Source organism: Grampus griseus, assembly GCF_964374135.1.
Source record: "Grampus griseus genome assembly, chromosome: 3".
NCBI classification, from domain to species: Eukaryota; Metazoa; Chordata; class Mammalia; order Artiodactyla; family Delphinidae; genus Grampus; species Grampus griseus.
The window spans coordinates 162,981,845-162,996,352 of NC_139019.1; the positions used below are offsets into that span (position 1 = coordinate 162,981,845).

Here is a 14,508-nt window from a genome sequence, read left to right on the forward strand (position 1 = left end):
GAGGACCACTGAGACCATGTATTCTAGACATGCTGCTGACCAAGGAGTTGGGAGGAGCTGGGTCTGCAAACTAATAAATAGAGGAGGTGGTGAGGCCTCCCTGGGGCTGCACCGTCCAGTGTTCAGTCCTCGTTCTTCTCGGGCGTGAAGGCATCTACCTTCTGGGCAAAGGTTTCAGCCACGAGCAGTGGAAAGACCAGGGAGGCATCAGCATAGACCTGTGGAGGGGACTCAGGTGAGCCACGGGACCCAAGGCCGTACCCCAGGAGACCCTGTGCCCCAGCTGGCTGGCCGGCCCTCACCTTGACAGGCTGTGCGTCCACCCGGATCTTGCCCCAAGAGACAGCTTCATCTGGCCGGGCGCCTGAGTCAGAGCCATCAAATTCCTGGGCTGTGTTGATGTAGACAGCGTAGTCAGCCCCATTCCGCTGTAGGGAGGGGCAGAGTGGGCTGTCAGCCACACAGACTCCAAGGCAGGGCACTGTAGCTAGAGGCTGAGGGACGTGTTCCAGATGAAGGAAGCCCTTGGCTGCCCCTCATTCCAAGGGAAGGGCCCCACGTCAACATCTGGGCAGAGTGAGGGGTCACGGGATGCTGGGCAGACAGTGGGCAGCGTTGCTCCAGACTCGCCTGCTAGGTAGCAAGAGCCCTCCCACATCTGCCACCAGCTCTGTAGAAGACCTCCAAATCCAACTTACCTCTCCCCTCTCTATGGCCCCCACCCTGGGCCCCTCATTTGTTCCCCCCAGAGCAGCCAGAGAGCGCCTGAGAGCACCTGAGTGGCTCTCAAGGCCCTGCACTTTCTGCCTGTCACCTCCTGCCTCACCTCCTCCTCCCACTCTCGCCTTCGCCAGCCTCCTAGCTGTTCCCTGACCTACATCAGGCACCTCAGAACCTTTGCACTGACTGGTTCCACTGCTGGGAATTCTATCTCGCCCCCACCCCCCAAGACAACCACATGGCTCATGGGACCACCCCCTGAAAAACCTCTGCTGGCAGGTCACATTTCCCAGGAAGCTTTCCCTTTTATGAACAGCCCCCCTTTCACTTGCCATCTTGTCATCCTCCCTTATTTTTCTCCATAGCAATTACTACCACCTGATACTCATGTCACCTGTTTGCTATCTCGCCCCACTAGAACATCAGTGCCAGGAGGGCAGGGATCTTGGCCTGTCTAGTCCACAGCTGTCTACCCAGCACATGGCATAGGCCTAGTACACAGGCCTGTCTGCATGACGGGCCTGAGTGCCACCCCCTACTAGGGAGCACACACACTCCATCCCTGCTCACCATGAGGTTGGCGTTGGCAATGTGGTGCTTGACCATGCCACCGCCCAGGATGATCATCCCAGTGCGCCTGGCGAAGATGGCCTGTGTGTTGATGAGCCTGAGGTCTGGGAAAGAGGGCTGTGTCAGGCCGCGGGCCCAGGCAGCCCTCCTCCCCCGCTCCTCTGGAGCCCCAGCACCTTACCTTCAACGATGTCCAGGACCAGGCCTGGGTTCTTATAGGAATGGAAGAAGATCATGTCACCCAGCGAGCCATCTGTGAGTGCCGGGCTCAACACAGGGATGTGGTTCTGGGAAACAGCAAGGCAGGAGAGCGGTTAGAGCTCAGAGCCCTGCAGGGGCAGTCTGGGAGCACTCCCTCCTCTTTGCCTGATTCTGGGCAGGGAGCTTAACTTCACTTGTGCCTGGAACATAAAGAATGGTAGCTCTTGTTTTTCTGATTGCTGGGCCCCATAGCCTCTGAGGAGCATGGGACCCTACACCAGGCCCCATGGGGGCTGCTAAGCACTGCCCCCAACTGCTTCCCAGTAGTCTAGGAGTAGAGCCAGAATACAAGGACCACACTCAACAGCTGTGGGACCTCAGGCAAATTGCCTAACCTCTCTGTTTCTGAGGTTCCTCTCCTAGGAGTGGGAATAAGAATAGTACCAACTCCCCAGGTGGCTGTAAAGATGAAACAACACATGCCAAAGCCTGGCAACTTTGCCCCCACCCAGCCCCTCACCTTCTGGGCCCAGTAATACACTGACTCTGGGTTGTTTATCTCCTTGCCAAGCCGGGCGATCATCTTGGAAGGCGTCCACTTCACACCCTAGGAGGAGACATCAGCTTCAGCCAGCGGCACCTCCCCTGACACCCACCGTGCCACCCGCCCCCCCCCCCAGGTTCCTCCAGCCTCACCTCCGTGTTCTGCTCCAGCACCATCTGGTCCAAAATGGGCATCAGCCAGTCCTCAAACTTGCAGTAATTGTCATTGGGCACCAGCAGGTTTCCGATCCTGGGGACAGGAGGCATGTGGGCATCAGGGTCCAGGACCCTCAGCCTGGCTCCCCTACCCAGCACCACTCAGGGCCCCCCACCTGTTGATTCCGTTCTCACGTAGCTCCTTCCCCCTGAGGCTGAACTCGCCCAGGTATGTGGGTGCCAGACACTTGATGAAATCCTCCTCCACACCCCCAGCCGTGGTCACCAAGACGTCCACCTGCAGTCACAAGGCAGTGAGGTTGGCCAAGGAAGGGAGGCTCTGCTTTCGTACCAGGCAGGACTCCTAACTCCCAACTCTCATCCAGTGACCCTTGTGGGGAGCTCTGCTGCAAAACAAAACTGACCCATAGTTCCCTATCTCACTTCAATGACCAGTAATCTTATTGCCCATTAAGACCCAGAGAGGGCAAGGCCACAACCCCACCAGGTCCCCACCATGTTGTGCTGCACGAGGTAACGGATGGTCTCACGGATGCCCGAACTGATGAGGTTGGATGTGTAGCCCAGAAAAATGGTGCAGCCGGTGAGTGGGCGGCAGCTCTGGGTCAGGTCTGCATGTTGGTCTTCATCCTGAGCCAGCGGCTCTAGTTTCTTCTCTATCTAGGTGTGTAAGGGCAGGGTCGAGTTAACCTCTGGCCCCAAACTCCAGCCCAAGGACCCCAGGTGGGTTTCAGAGACAGACTCCGCGCCCAGGCCCTGCCCACTGAGGGATATGGGACCACTTCTACCTGGAACCAGGGAGTGAACGCCCCTGTGCAGGCTCCGCCCTTTCCACAGCCCAAGTCTCAGGTCACACACTCAGGCTTTGCCTCTTTTCAGGAATCACTTTTGCAGTCCCGAACCCTCTCCCCACTGGGAAAAGCAAATCCAACCTCAGGTCCCGCCCTGCCTTAGGCTCCTCCTTCAATCCCTCCCTCAACTGCGCGGTCTGGCCCCAGACTCCGCGCATTCCAGAATACCTGCACATGTTGCCTATAACGCGCCTCCTACCTAGAATCAGTCCCAACCCACTCCCCAGCACAAAAACTCGCGCCCAGGAGGGGGTCCCCGTCTCTCTCCAACTATCGGACGAAAAACACACCTCCTCCCAAGGAAGTCCCGCCCCCAAGTACCCCACAGTGCTACTGGAGGCCACGCCCCCTCAACCCAGGAAGTCCCACGCAGGCCTCACCATGGCGTTGACTTGCTGCACCGCGCGCCGGAAGTTGGTGGCCTGGAAACCAGTGGTGCCGAAGGCCTCCAGCAGCGCGCGGTAGTTCACGCCACGGTCGAAGTCGTAGCCCCGGACCTGGGCGCTCTCGGACGGCAGTGCCGAGCTGTGCTTCAACACGGCGGCCAGCGCCGCCGCGGGCGCCTCCCTCTCCAGGGGACCCTCCATGCTCCTGCGGCCGCACTGTCAAATCAGAGCCGCCCCAGGCCAGGCCTCCGGCGGCCTCGAACACCTCTAAGCCCCAGCACGCACAACCTGCGGAGGGCCGGAAGTTGTGCATGTCACATGAACCGCCGACGCCCGGAATCCAGGATGCCGCCTTCTTTGCTTGTGTATTCCGTAGTACGGAAGCCTCAAGGAGCCATTATTTCCAGTTTCTCGTGTTCTCAGTCTCAGATGAATGAGGACCCCGCTGGAGACCCACCGCGTTGCGTGGCGCTTGCCCATTCGTTTCTGTCCTCTCAGAGAGAGAGGATGGCTTCTTAGACGTCGCCCTTGGACAGAATTCGAATCACCAGGAAGTATCAGATAGTTTCTGCCGCTGAGCGTCTCTCGTCAAATGGGATGGTGATCCCTGTTCGTGTCTTGCAAGTCTCCAGAGCCTCCACATGCTGCGTAACCTTCTGGTCTTCCTTCCCCTGGCAGCTGCAGCTGTCACCTCCTCTGGGAAGCCTTCCCTGACCTTTTTCTGGGTAAGAGACCTCCTCTGAGATCCAGGGCTGACATCTATTTCCCTCCAGCAAGACTGAGCTCCTGGAGGGTGGTGTCTGTATCTCATGGGTCCTCCAAACCATGCATAGGGTCTGGTCCAGACCTCTTTAATCACTCTCACTCTGCAGTTTATGGAGTCTACACTATACACTGGGCTTTGTGCTGGGTGCTGCATATTTATCAGTGAACAAAATGCAGACCCTGCCCTTCTGGAGCCCACAGTTTGGGGAGCTAGAAGGGTAACAACAGTGGTAAGTGCTATGTAGAATTAAACGGGCTGATGTGAGAGTCCATGGGGTTGGGGGTGGGTGGAAGAGTTGGTGGTTTTATTTGGAGGGAGAGGTGGTTGGGGAAGGATGCCAAGGAGGTGATATTTCAGCCAAGGTCAGAAGAGGCCCCATATGTGAAGATCTGGGGGGGGGGGGCATTCCCACTGGGAGAGAGAACAGCCAGTGCAAAGGCCCTGAGGTTAAAAAGGAGCCTATTTAATTAGAGGAACAGAACATCCTCCTTGACAGCCCCACTTGGATCTCAAACTCCTGGCCTCAGTTCCCTCGCCACCTAACCCTGATCTTCCTGCAGTCTGCCACATCTCTGCAAACAGCCCTACCTTCCACTCATCTAGTAGGCTGAAAACTGGGGAATTGAGCCTGATGTTTCCCCTTTTTCACACCCCACATCCATCCCTCCACACGTCTGCCAAATTCTACCTACAAAATAGGTGCTTTTCTTTGTTATTTATTTTTGGCTGCATTGGGTCTTCGTTGCTGCACATAGGCTTTCTCTAGTTGCGGCGAGCGGGGGCTAGCTACTCTTGGTTGCAGTGCGTGGGCTTCTCACTGCGGTGGCTTCTCTTGTTGTGGAGCATGGGCTCTAGGCCTGTGGCCTTAAGTAGCTGTGGCTCGCGGGCTCTAGAGCGCAGGCTCGGTAGTTGGGGCGCATGGGCTTAGTCGCTCCGCAGCACATGGATCCAGATCCCTGGACCAGGGATCAAACCTGTGTCCCCTGCATTGGCAGGCGGATTCTTAACCACTGCGCCACCAGGGAAGCCCTATTTTTCTCCAATTTTTAAAATTGTGGTAAAATACACATAAAATTCACCATTGTAACCATTTTTAAGTGCATTGTTCAGAAGCATTAAGTACATTCACATTGTTGTTCAACCGTCACCACCATTCATCTTCAGAACTTACCCATCAAACACTAACTCCCCATTCCCTCTCTCTCCTCAGCCCCCAGCAACCCCCATTCTGCTTTCTGTCGCTATGGATTTGGCTACTCTAGGGACCTCACATAAGTGGAATCATACATTATCTGTCATTTTGTGACTGGCTTATTTCACTTAGCATAATGTCCTCAAGGTGCATCCGTGTTGTAGTGTGATTTATTTAACAGATCCCACTGGCTGACTTGAGGAGAACGGGGTCGGGGCTGTGCAGGGCAGGGGAGACCAGGCAACTGCGCTGGTCCAGGCACACTGAGCTGGGGGCACCAGGACCCGGATGCTACCAACAGGGTGGAGAGAAGTGACCAGTTTGACAACTTGGAAGTTGATCTGTGAATAGCACAGGGAACCCTATTCAGTACTCTGTAATGACCTATATGGGAATAGAATCTTAAAAAGAGTGGATATATGTGTATGTATAACTGACTCACTTTGCTGTACAGCAGAAACTAACACAACATTGTAAATCAACTACAGCCGATTAAAAACAATTAATTAAAACAAAAGAAAGTTGATCTGATGGCTCTTGAGGAAGGATCAAATGTGGGAATACTGGAAGAAAGGAATGAAGGAGTTAAAGATTTGAGCCAGAGAAGTTGGATGGATGGTGGTGAATTTGGGGGCTGGAGGTTTCGGGGGAAGATGATCCAGAGTCCACCTTTGGCCAAGTTAGGTGGGAGACAACAGAGAGATGGGTGTGATGGACCGAGGAGGGAGGAGGGTCCTCAGGTGGGTCTGAGGTCAGGGAAGGGGCTGGGATGAGGCAGGGGAAGCCATCAGCATGAGTGAGTGGATTGAGTCATCTGTGGATCCCTGGGCCATGAGTGCAGTTGGAGAGAGGAGAGACGGGGCTGCACCTGAACCAGGTTACACTTTGCACCTCCGCCCATCGGAGTAGGGCCGGAGCCTGGCAAAGAAGGTCTGTAGGGGGCAGTTAGCAGGGGATCAAACAGGTCAGTGAGAGCCCAGGGCCCCTACACTCCCCCAGCCAAGGTGACACATGACACCAGGGCAGCCACTGGGCCTCTTGGAGCAGGGACACCCCCCACACACACTCAGCCTCAGCAGCTAATGCTGCCGCTGGTGACATTACACTCCATGAGTGTCCTGGCTTCAACGTCTCTGCAGGGGTTGGGGAGGGGAGAGGAGGGGGTTGGAGAGGCCAGGGTGGTGGGGGCGGGAGCCAGAGCGGTGCTGCAGGAGGAGGACTGACAAGCCAGGAGTCAGCCGGAGTCCTCAGCTGAGGTATGTGGTCCTGACAGGGGTTGGGGAGCAGCTAATCCCATCCCTCAGTCCCCAGGGGACACAGGAGGATGTGTGGGAGCTCAGGGTTTGGGGTCCAGCCTGCTGTCTGTGGCTCTGCTCACGACTCCCCCAGATGCCCGGCAAGGTGACCACTGGCAACGACATCGGGCAGGCCCGCTGGGCCGTGGAGCAGCTGCAGATGGAGGTGGGCATCAACCGTGTAAAGGTGAGGCCAGGGCAAGGCGGGTGCATCTCAGCAAGGGGGCAGGTGGACAGCCCAGCCCAGGTCTGGCTAACCGGGCTGGCCTGCAGGTATCCAAGGCGGCCGCTGACCTGCTGCAGTTCTGTACGGAGCAGGCCGAGAGTGACCCCTTCCTCGTGGGCATCCCAGCTGCCACCAACCCTTTCAAGGAGAAGAAGCCCTGCACCATCCTATGACCCTGTAGCCTGGACCACCCAGAGGGCCTCAATAAACATGAAGTGAATGCTCCTCAGGGCATGGCTTGGCCAGGTTGCGATGGGGGGCAAAGGGGGACTTCGGGCTTGCAGGGACCAGTGTGGTGTGCAACTGGCCCAGCCTCCCTCCCCGCCCACTCCAGGGTCATGGCCACAGGGGCCCACACACACCCTGGACCCTGGACAGAGAAGCACGCCCCTCCCTCACCCCTACCTGCTACCCACCCTCCAGCCTATGGGGTAGCATTAGCAGATCCCCTGTCCCACTGCACAAACACACCCGGGATTAGAGTCCCAATCTACATGCCAGCGCGTGCCACACACATATACACGCCCACATGGCGCACACACACACACAGGTGCCATCATACAGGTGCCACATTCTCAAGGGCCTCCCTCTTCCACACAGACATACACAGACAGGAATACTATAACAACACACACAGCCAGACTGGCCTCCCCGGGGACACTCAGACGCACGTGATCCCTGAAATGCACCCCCCCCCCCCACACACACACACACACACAGCAGTGGCTGTCGCTGAGGCTTTCATACACCAACTCACAGACACACGCACATCCCTGGCATCCCAGCGCCAAGCAGCCTCGGGCGGATCCCTCAGGTGACACCAAGCTCACAGTCCAGGCCGGAGCACCAGTACATCAGGTTTATTTCTCCTTTGCTCTCCAGGGAGAGCAGGCATCCAAATCATAACAAAAACAAGGGCCCGAGGGTGGGGAGCAGCCCCCTGGGTTGGCCGAAACACAAACCTCACCTCCCCTGGCATGGGCCCCAGCCCAGGGACCCCCACCCACCCACCCACCATGGCCAGGACTCCTTGTGCCCTAGTCCTGTGGGGGCGGGGCAAAGGCAGCACCAGCGTGGGGGAAGGTCCCCCCTGAGAACGGAGGCCCCAGCCCAGCCTGCCAGCCGGCAGATCCACATCCACATCTGCCTGCTCAGGCCTGCAGCCTCCAGACCTCCAGCGACAGGCCCCCAGAGGCGGCCACCACCAGGTTGCCCTCAGCGCAGATCTGCCAGGGCGGGGACATGAGGAGTCAGGGGTGCTCTGAGCAGCCAGGCAGGGCGCATGGGACAGGGCCTTACCCCATTCAGCACGTTGTGGTGGCTTCGAGTGCAGATGGTCCTTGGTGGGTCTGTGGGCACGTGCACCTGGTGAGGGGCAATGGGCAAAGGTCACGAGGTGTGCTCCTGGCAAGTGAGGGTGGGTAGAGAGGGGGGACTGTCGCAGGGCCTCACCCGGATGGTCTTGTCGGTGGACGTGGTGTATAAGGCCCCCAGGGAGTGTTTGATCCCTGTGATCTGAGACCTGTGGCCCACATCAAAGGACTGCGGAAGGGAGGGACAGGTGACACTCAGGTGTGGCTCTCCCAAGGCCAGTCCCCCACTGCCACCCAGGGATTAAGAGGTAGGGAGGCAGCCCAGGGCAGATCGTGCGCGGGCAAGAGCCTTGGCAGACCCTGACGAGCTGGAAGCAGCCATCCCGGTTGGCGAAGACATGCAGCAGACCCTGGTTATCGCCGGCCCAGAGCTGAGGCTCCTGGTAGGACATGCAGAGCAGGTAGGAGTCCAGCTGTGGGAGGGACACGGGACGGAGCAGCTCAGGCCAGTCCGGGCCCGCCGCAGCCCTGGTCCCTCCAGCCCCCTGGGGAGCGCCCACCTGCAGCCGCTGTAGGACGCTGTTGGCTCGGCGGTCAAACACCACCAGCGTGTGGTCCTCGCTGCCTGAAATGATGTGCCGGTCGTCCGCCAGCAGCGCCAGCACCGCGCTTGAGTGCAGCCGCCGGCTCTTCAGCAGGGTCGGGCCAACTGCATGGGCGATGGGCCAGGGAGGAGGGGGACATCAGAGCCCCTTGGAGGCCCCCTGGCCCGCCCCAGGACCCTGGGTCTCCATCCTTCCTGGCAAAATACTACTCTGTCTGCTCCCCCAACCCCCATCCCACAGGTAGCCCTGTTGTTCCTCTGCCACCCCAGCTGGATCCAGGCCTCACAGGACCACCAGACCCCCCCCAACCCATCTCCATCCCCGCTCCTTCCTCCAGTCCCATCTGCTCTCAGTACAGAATGGACCTCAGCCAAGTCCCAGCATAAAATGCTTCCCTCCTCCTGCAGGTCAGCCTGAGACTTGCCCCCACCCCATCCCGGCTCTGGCTCTGCCTGGAAAAGTTACACTGGGCCCTTGAATTAAAATAAGAATGAATAAATAAATAAACAATGGAAAAGGCTTATGGGCTGGGCCAAGTTCATTCTAGGCATTTTAATGTAAACATTTAATCTACCAAAGTTCTTATTGTCACCTCCTCCCATTAGCCCTAGGCGGCTGGAGTTGTTATTATCTGGATTTGACAAATGGGGAAACTGAGGTTCAAACCTGACTGGGGTCACACAGCTAGGAGGTGGGGGAGCCAGAATTCTCAAGGACTGTCCTGCCTCCTGCGGGACTCAGGCTCAGAGGCCCCTCCTCTGGGAGCCCTCCAGTACTTGACCCCACCCCACATGGAGGCGGGGCTTCCTCTGCCCCCAATACCCACCCCCACCTGTCACCTTTGTGGCCCCCAGCACAACACAGGCCACTCTGAGTGGTCAGCCTCTCGTTATGTGACTGTCACCCCAGTTAGACTGTGAGGCCCAAGTGTCTCCTTCCCCAGGATGACCCTGGAGACACCAGGCAGCCCTGCTCTCCCACCTAGGCTTCAGGGTCCCCAGCCCACCTCTGGGGTCGTAGACGGTCACCTTCTTGTCATAGGTGCCAGTCACCAGGATATCAGGCCGGTAGGACAGGCACAGCACAGCTGCCTTGGCCCTGGGGACACACAGACCACAGGGCTGGGGCTGTGGCCAGACAGACCTCTGCCCACCCAGGCCCCCCTGCCCAGGACCCCTCACACTTTATCTCGCCAAACTGCTGCCCATCAGCCGCCATGTCCCAGAGCTTCACCGTGCTGTCCCAGGAACCAGAGCACACTCGGTGGTCCAGCGCCGCCAGTGACCACACCCAGCCCTGTGGGACCAGACCCGTGTGATCTTCCCCATTTCACGGAACCCAGAGTGAGTCAGCACTGAGTAGAGATTAGAGCCTAGGTCTGTGGGTCTGACCTCAGAGCCCAGGACATGCGCACCCCAACCTAATAATATTCCTAAATCAAGTTCTGCAGAGCCTCAGCTGCAGCAGTGGTTTGAGGCCACATGACAGTGTGACTAAGAATGGGGCCTCCATGGGAATTTCCTGGCAGTCCAGTGGTTAGGACTCCGAGCTCTCACTGCCAAAGGCCCAGGTTCTATCCCTGGTCAGGGAACCAAGATCCCACAAGCCACGTGGCACACACAAAAATGGGACCTCCAGGGAGTTCCCTGGTGGCCTAGTGTTTAGGATTCTGGGCTTTCGTTGTTGTGGCCCGGGTTCAATCCCTGATCAGGGAACTAATATCCCGCAAGCTGCTTGGTATGGGGGAAAAAAAAAAGAATGGGGCCTCTACTCCATGACCTGGGTGAATGAAGTACCATCCCTCAGTTTCTTCATTGGGAAAATGAGCATAAAAAAAGGTCCCTGTGTCAGGAGCTAAAATGCACAGAACGCAGCTAGCTCCCCACTGACTCATTCGTCACCAAACCCTCTGAGGATAGTACTATGATGTGTCCCGTTCCACAGATTATGAAACTGGTGCACAGAGAGGTTGAGTCCCTCACCCAAGGTCACACAGCCAGGAAGTAGCAGAGTGGGGATTTGAACCCAGCAGCCTGGCTCCGAGACCAAGCTCTTGGCCACCAGCCTAGACCACCTCAATGGCTGGTGGACGTGCCCCTCCATGACCACCTCTCATGAGATGACAGTCAGGCTCAGAGCTGTCTGATCCCCAGGGGTGGCCTCATAACTGCCCTACCTGGGGCCACTCAAGGTATACCTGACACCTCCTAAGCACCTACTGTATATGAGCCTGAGCAACGCTCTTAATGCATATTCATTTCATTCGTCCTCATCCTAATTGACCTCTGGACAGAAGCAGAAACTAAGGCCCAGATAAGTCATACATCTCACTTAAAGTCACACTGACAATAGCAGAGCAAGATTTAAATCTGTGAGGCCTGGTGCCAAAACCTGTGCCCTTAGCCACGGTACCCTACCCAGGCCGCACGCCTCCTACCTCTGCCTGGCCTCCTACCCCCTCACCTTGTGAGTGCTGTTCTTCTGGGTGCCCAGGGCCTTGACCAGAACCCGGCTGGGCTCCACCCCCAGCTGTTGCAGGTCCCACAGGTTGACATTGCGATCTCGGGAGCCTGACAGGCAGAGTGTCCCGCCCTGGGAGAGGAGTGAGGTGATGTTGTTGGGGTCACCCTGGCCCACCACTGCCTGGCCTTCCACCGACCCCCGTCTCACCTGGAGCAGCAGCACTGAGTCAATGGAAGCAAAGTGCCCATCGGCCAGGCAGAAGTACTCAGTCCTGCGCCCATCCTCTGCCCAGCGCGACAGGTGCTGCTCCAGCTCAATGCAGGCTGCTGGCCAGTCAAAGTCCTCCTCTGTGGGACGCAAAAGCAGGGTCCCCAGTGGGGAGGAACCCTGCCACCACCCACACCAGCTGTCCAAGCTCACTGCGCTGGCTTCCGGGGAGCACAACCTGAACCAGACTTGGAGAGAACCCACCTGGATCCCTTACCCCACCCAAGGAGGCCGAGGCTCTAGCTTTGGGACCACCAGCCCACGCACCTGCCAAGCAGGTCTAGGATTGCTCCTTACCCAGTTTCCAGAAATTGGGTAACTGGAGCCTCAGGATCACCTTCCCGGGCCTCATCCCCCAACCCAAGTTTGGGGGATAGCAGCCTCAGGACGTTAAGGCCCTGCCTCACCCCTGGCTAAGGTCCAACCTCAGCCCTCCCAACCCTCAGGCTGGGCACAAGAGCTAGGACTTCATAACTAACACTTCCTGCCTCGGCCATCTGAACCGGACCCATGGAAGTGTTTCCCAAACCAGCATCCCAAACCTGGGAGCTTTGTCAAGATGCAGAATCCAAGCCCTTGACCCAACCAAACATCTATGTTTTATCAAGCTGTTCAGTAAAGTCCCATCAATTCAAGATCACCAAGCTGCCTTATTCTCTAGGGACCAAAGACCTTGGAGGCAGGAGAAATTACCACCAGCCCCTGCCTAAGATCCCAGGTTAGAACCTGGACTCGAGGGTCTGTGATTGCTAATATCAGGGATCCCAACCTCTAAATCCTAGCTTAATAAGTTCAAGGGTTGCAGGCTCTGGACCTGAGTCCTGCCGCACCCTCACCTAGGCCAAGACTCTAGAGGTAAGGGGATTTGGCATCACCAGTTACTGCCTTAGCACCTAGACCCAGAACCTGGGGATTCTTGGGCTTACTCTGAGCCCCAAGGAGATTCTGACAGCCTAAGACTTCAAGTCCCTGTGTCAACCCCAAGCCTGAGGATCGCTGGATTCCGAGTTCAGGGACCCCAGCTACCCAAGTAGATTTCCACAGCCTCAGGACCCCAAGTATCTGTCTCATAGTTCACCCAGAGGTCAGGGGCTTTGGTACCACCAGTAAGTACCTCAGCCACCGCTGAGCCAGGACAGCCAGGTAGTCTGCTCCAGTGACTGTACTTACAGCACCCTGGACCCTCCCCCCGCCTCAAGCTTGACCTGGGCGGGCCACCCTGGCCCCCGGGCGCGCGCACCTTCCACCACTGGGTAGGGCGCGCGTACGCGGCGCTGCGCGCGTAGCCTCCAGGTGACATGGTCACGCACGAGGTCGCGCAGCGCGTGGCACACGCGCGGCAGGACGTGGAGCACGAGGCGCGCGTCCAGGTAGGCGCATATCTCGAGCAGTAGCTCCGGAGGAAGGCTCAGCAGGCCCGGAACCGCCACCGCCGGGCCCTTGGACGCGGCCCGCGGCTCCAGAGCGCCAAGGGACACAGCGGGCGCAGGCAGCGGAGGGGCGCGCGGGGGCGCCAGCCCGAATTTCGGAGGACTGAGCACGCGGGCCACGTAAGCCTCGGCCTGTGCGTCGGGGTCAGGCTCCGGCTCCGGCTCCGAGTCATCGTCCCAGGCGCAGGGATCATCGCGCGGCCCTGGAGGCAGCTCCATGGCGACCGGGTGGGCGCGGCCGGCCCGGCCCTGTCAGCAGCCGAGCCCGCGTCCTGTCTCCTAGGCAGCGCAAGGGTACTTCCGGCGCTGCCTGATGACGTTAGGGCGCCAACCGGAAGCGAGCGGGTCGTGGGGAAACTGGCCGCAGACTGAAAGCCAACTCACTGGAAGGGTCTCGTTCTTCAGCCGCGTCGGCCCCGAGCTGGAAAATGCAGATTCCTGGTTCCTGCGTTTTTTAAACTAGCATCTCTGATGGTGCTGATGCAGAGGGCCAGCGGACTCTGGTTTGAAAAACACGGCCCTGTCGAAGGCACTTCTCACAGGTGACACTGACCTTACAGATAGAAAACCCCTTTTTCCTGGTTCGCAGTCTGGGCATGCTAGTGACTCGAACTCCTGTTCTTTTCTTCCGGAGCCAGAAACAAGCAGTTACACTGCAGAGACCTCGGTGAAAGTTAACTCTGAGTTACCCAAAATCCTACTGATAGAAACAGCATCTCATTTACCGACAGCCTCTTTTGAGCCAGGCAGTGTTAACACACAAATTCTAAGCAGCACTAGCTGTTCCCTCCCCTTTTTTTCTTTTTTAATTTAATTTTATTTATTTTTGGCTGTGTTGGGTTTTCATTGCTGCGCACAGGCTTTCTCTAGTTGCAGCAAGCGGGGGTTACTCTTCGTTGCAGTGCGCGGGCTTCTCCTTGCAGTGGTTTCTCTTGTTGCAGAGCACAGGCTCTAGGCGCGCGGGTTTTAGTAGTTGCGGCTCACAGGCTCTACAGCCCAGGCCCAGTAGTTGTGGCACACGGGCTTAGTTGCTCCGCGGCATGTGGGATCTTCCCGGACCAGGGCTCGAATGTGTTTCCCCGTCATTGGCAGGCAGATTCTTATCCACTGCGCCACCAGGGAAGTCCCAGAGTACCCTACTGTCAAGACTGTGACCATTTTCCATAACGTTCTTTCTCCTCTCCCCGCTGTATTTTTCTCTATGGGACATATCGCTGTTTCACTGATTAGCTTTCCTCTCACTAAAATGCACACACTTGTTAAACGAAAGTTGGTTGTGTGTCAGCATTTCAAAAGATTTTCCCAGTTTGATGCAGGTGATGCTTGGGCTGTACTGAGGTTGCAACAAGATTTTATCCTGAGGCCTGTGCGTCCCCAGATGAGCAGTTTCTCATTTGCCTTTAACTGTTGCACATATTTACCTATGTCCCACAGGCTTGGCGCTGAGCTGAGCATTCTACAAAAATGTCTAACCTGCCCAGCAATCCAGAGTTGTGAAGTCAA

The 14,508-nt window shown here is 57.5% G+C and overlaps 3 protein-coding genes across 8 annotated transcripts; 1 reads left to right on the top strand and 2 right to left on the bottom strand.

The window, feature by feature from the left end:
* Nucleotides 1-3: 3 nt before the first annotated feature.
* On the bottom strand, nucleotides 4-3,812 carry DHPS (deoxyhypusine synthase). 3 transcript variants are annotated; one of them, XM_082649773.1, is made up of 9 exons: nucleotides 3,443-3,812; nucleotides 2,707-2,871; nucleotides 2,367-2,488; nucleotides 2,188-2,284; nucleotides 2,012-2,098; nucleotides 1,472-1,577; nucleotides 1,291-1,394; nucleotides 303-428; nucleotides 4-218 (listed from the first exon to the last, which is right to left on the bottom strand). In XM_082649773.1, exons 1-9 carry the CDS (start codon nucleotides 3,647-3,649, stop codon nucleotides 123-125), a joined length of 1,110 nt encoding a protein of 369 aa, XP_082505899.1. In that variant the 5' UTR covers nucleotides 3,650-3,812; the 3' UTR covers nucleotides 4-122. The 3 variants fall into 3 exon arrangements, with proteins under 3 accessions (XP_082505899.1, XP_082505900.1, XP_082505901.1); XM_082649774.1 differs by lacking the exon at nucleotides 3,443-3,812 and adding an exon at nucleotides 3,231-3,348; XM_082649775.1 differs by lacking the exon at nucleotides 3,443-3,812 and adding an exon at nucleotides 3,262-3,329.
* Nucleotides 3,813-6,795: 2,983 nt separating this feature from the next.
* On the top strand, nucleotides 6,796-7,100 carry GNG14 (G protein subunit gamma 14; the record flags this gene model as incomplete). The annotated part of the gene is made up of 2 exons (XM_082649788.1): nucleotides 6,796-6,888; nucleotides 6,975-7,100. The coding sequence occupies 2 exons, from the start codon at nucleotides 6,796-6,798 to the stop codon at nucleotides 7,098-7,100; spliced, it is 219 nt and encodes a 72-aa protein (XP_082505914.1).
* Nucleotides 7,101-7,961: 861 nt separating this feature from the next.
* On the bottom strand, nucleotides 7,962-13,255 carry FBXW9 (F-box and WD repeat domain containing 9; the record flags this gene model as incomplete). Of its 4 annotated transcripts, XM_082649770.1 has the most annotated exons (10): nucleotides 12,816-13,255; nucleotides 11,516-11,655; nucleotides 11,309-11,437; nucleotides 10,029-10,141; nucleotides 9,852-9,943; nucleotides 8,801-8,949; nucleotides 8,600-8,713; nucleotides 8,380-8,469; nucleotides 8,227-8,292; nucleotides 7,962-8,153 (listed from the first exon to the last, which is right to left on the bottom strand). In XM_082649770.1, exons 1-10 carry the CDS (start codon nucleotides 13,222-13,224, stop codon nucleotides 8,079-8,081), a joined length of 1,377 nt encoding a protein of 458 aa, XP_082505896.1. In that variant the 5' UTR covers nucleotides 13,225-13,255. The 4 variants fall into 4 exon arrangements, with proteins under 4 accessions (XP_082505896.1, XP_082505897.1, XP_082505894.1 ...); XM_082649771.1 differs by lacking the exon at nucleotides 8,600-8,713; XM_082649768.1 differs by having other exon boundaries at nucleotides 8,600-8,949.
* Nucleotides 13,256-14,508: the final 1,253 nt, after the last annotated feature.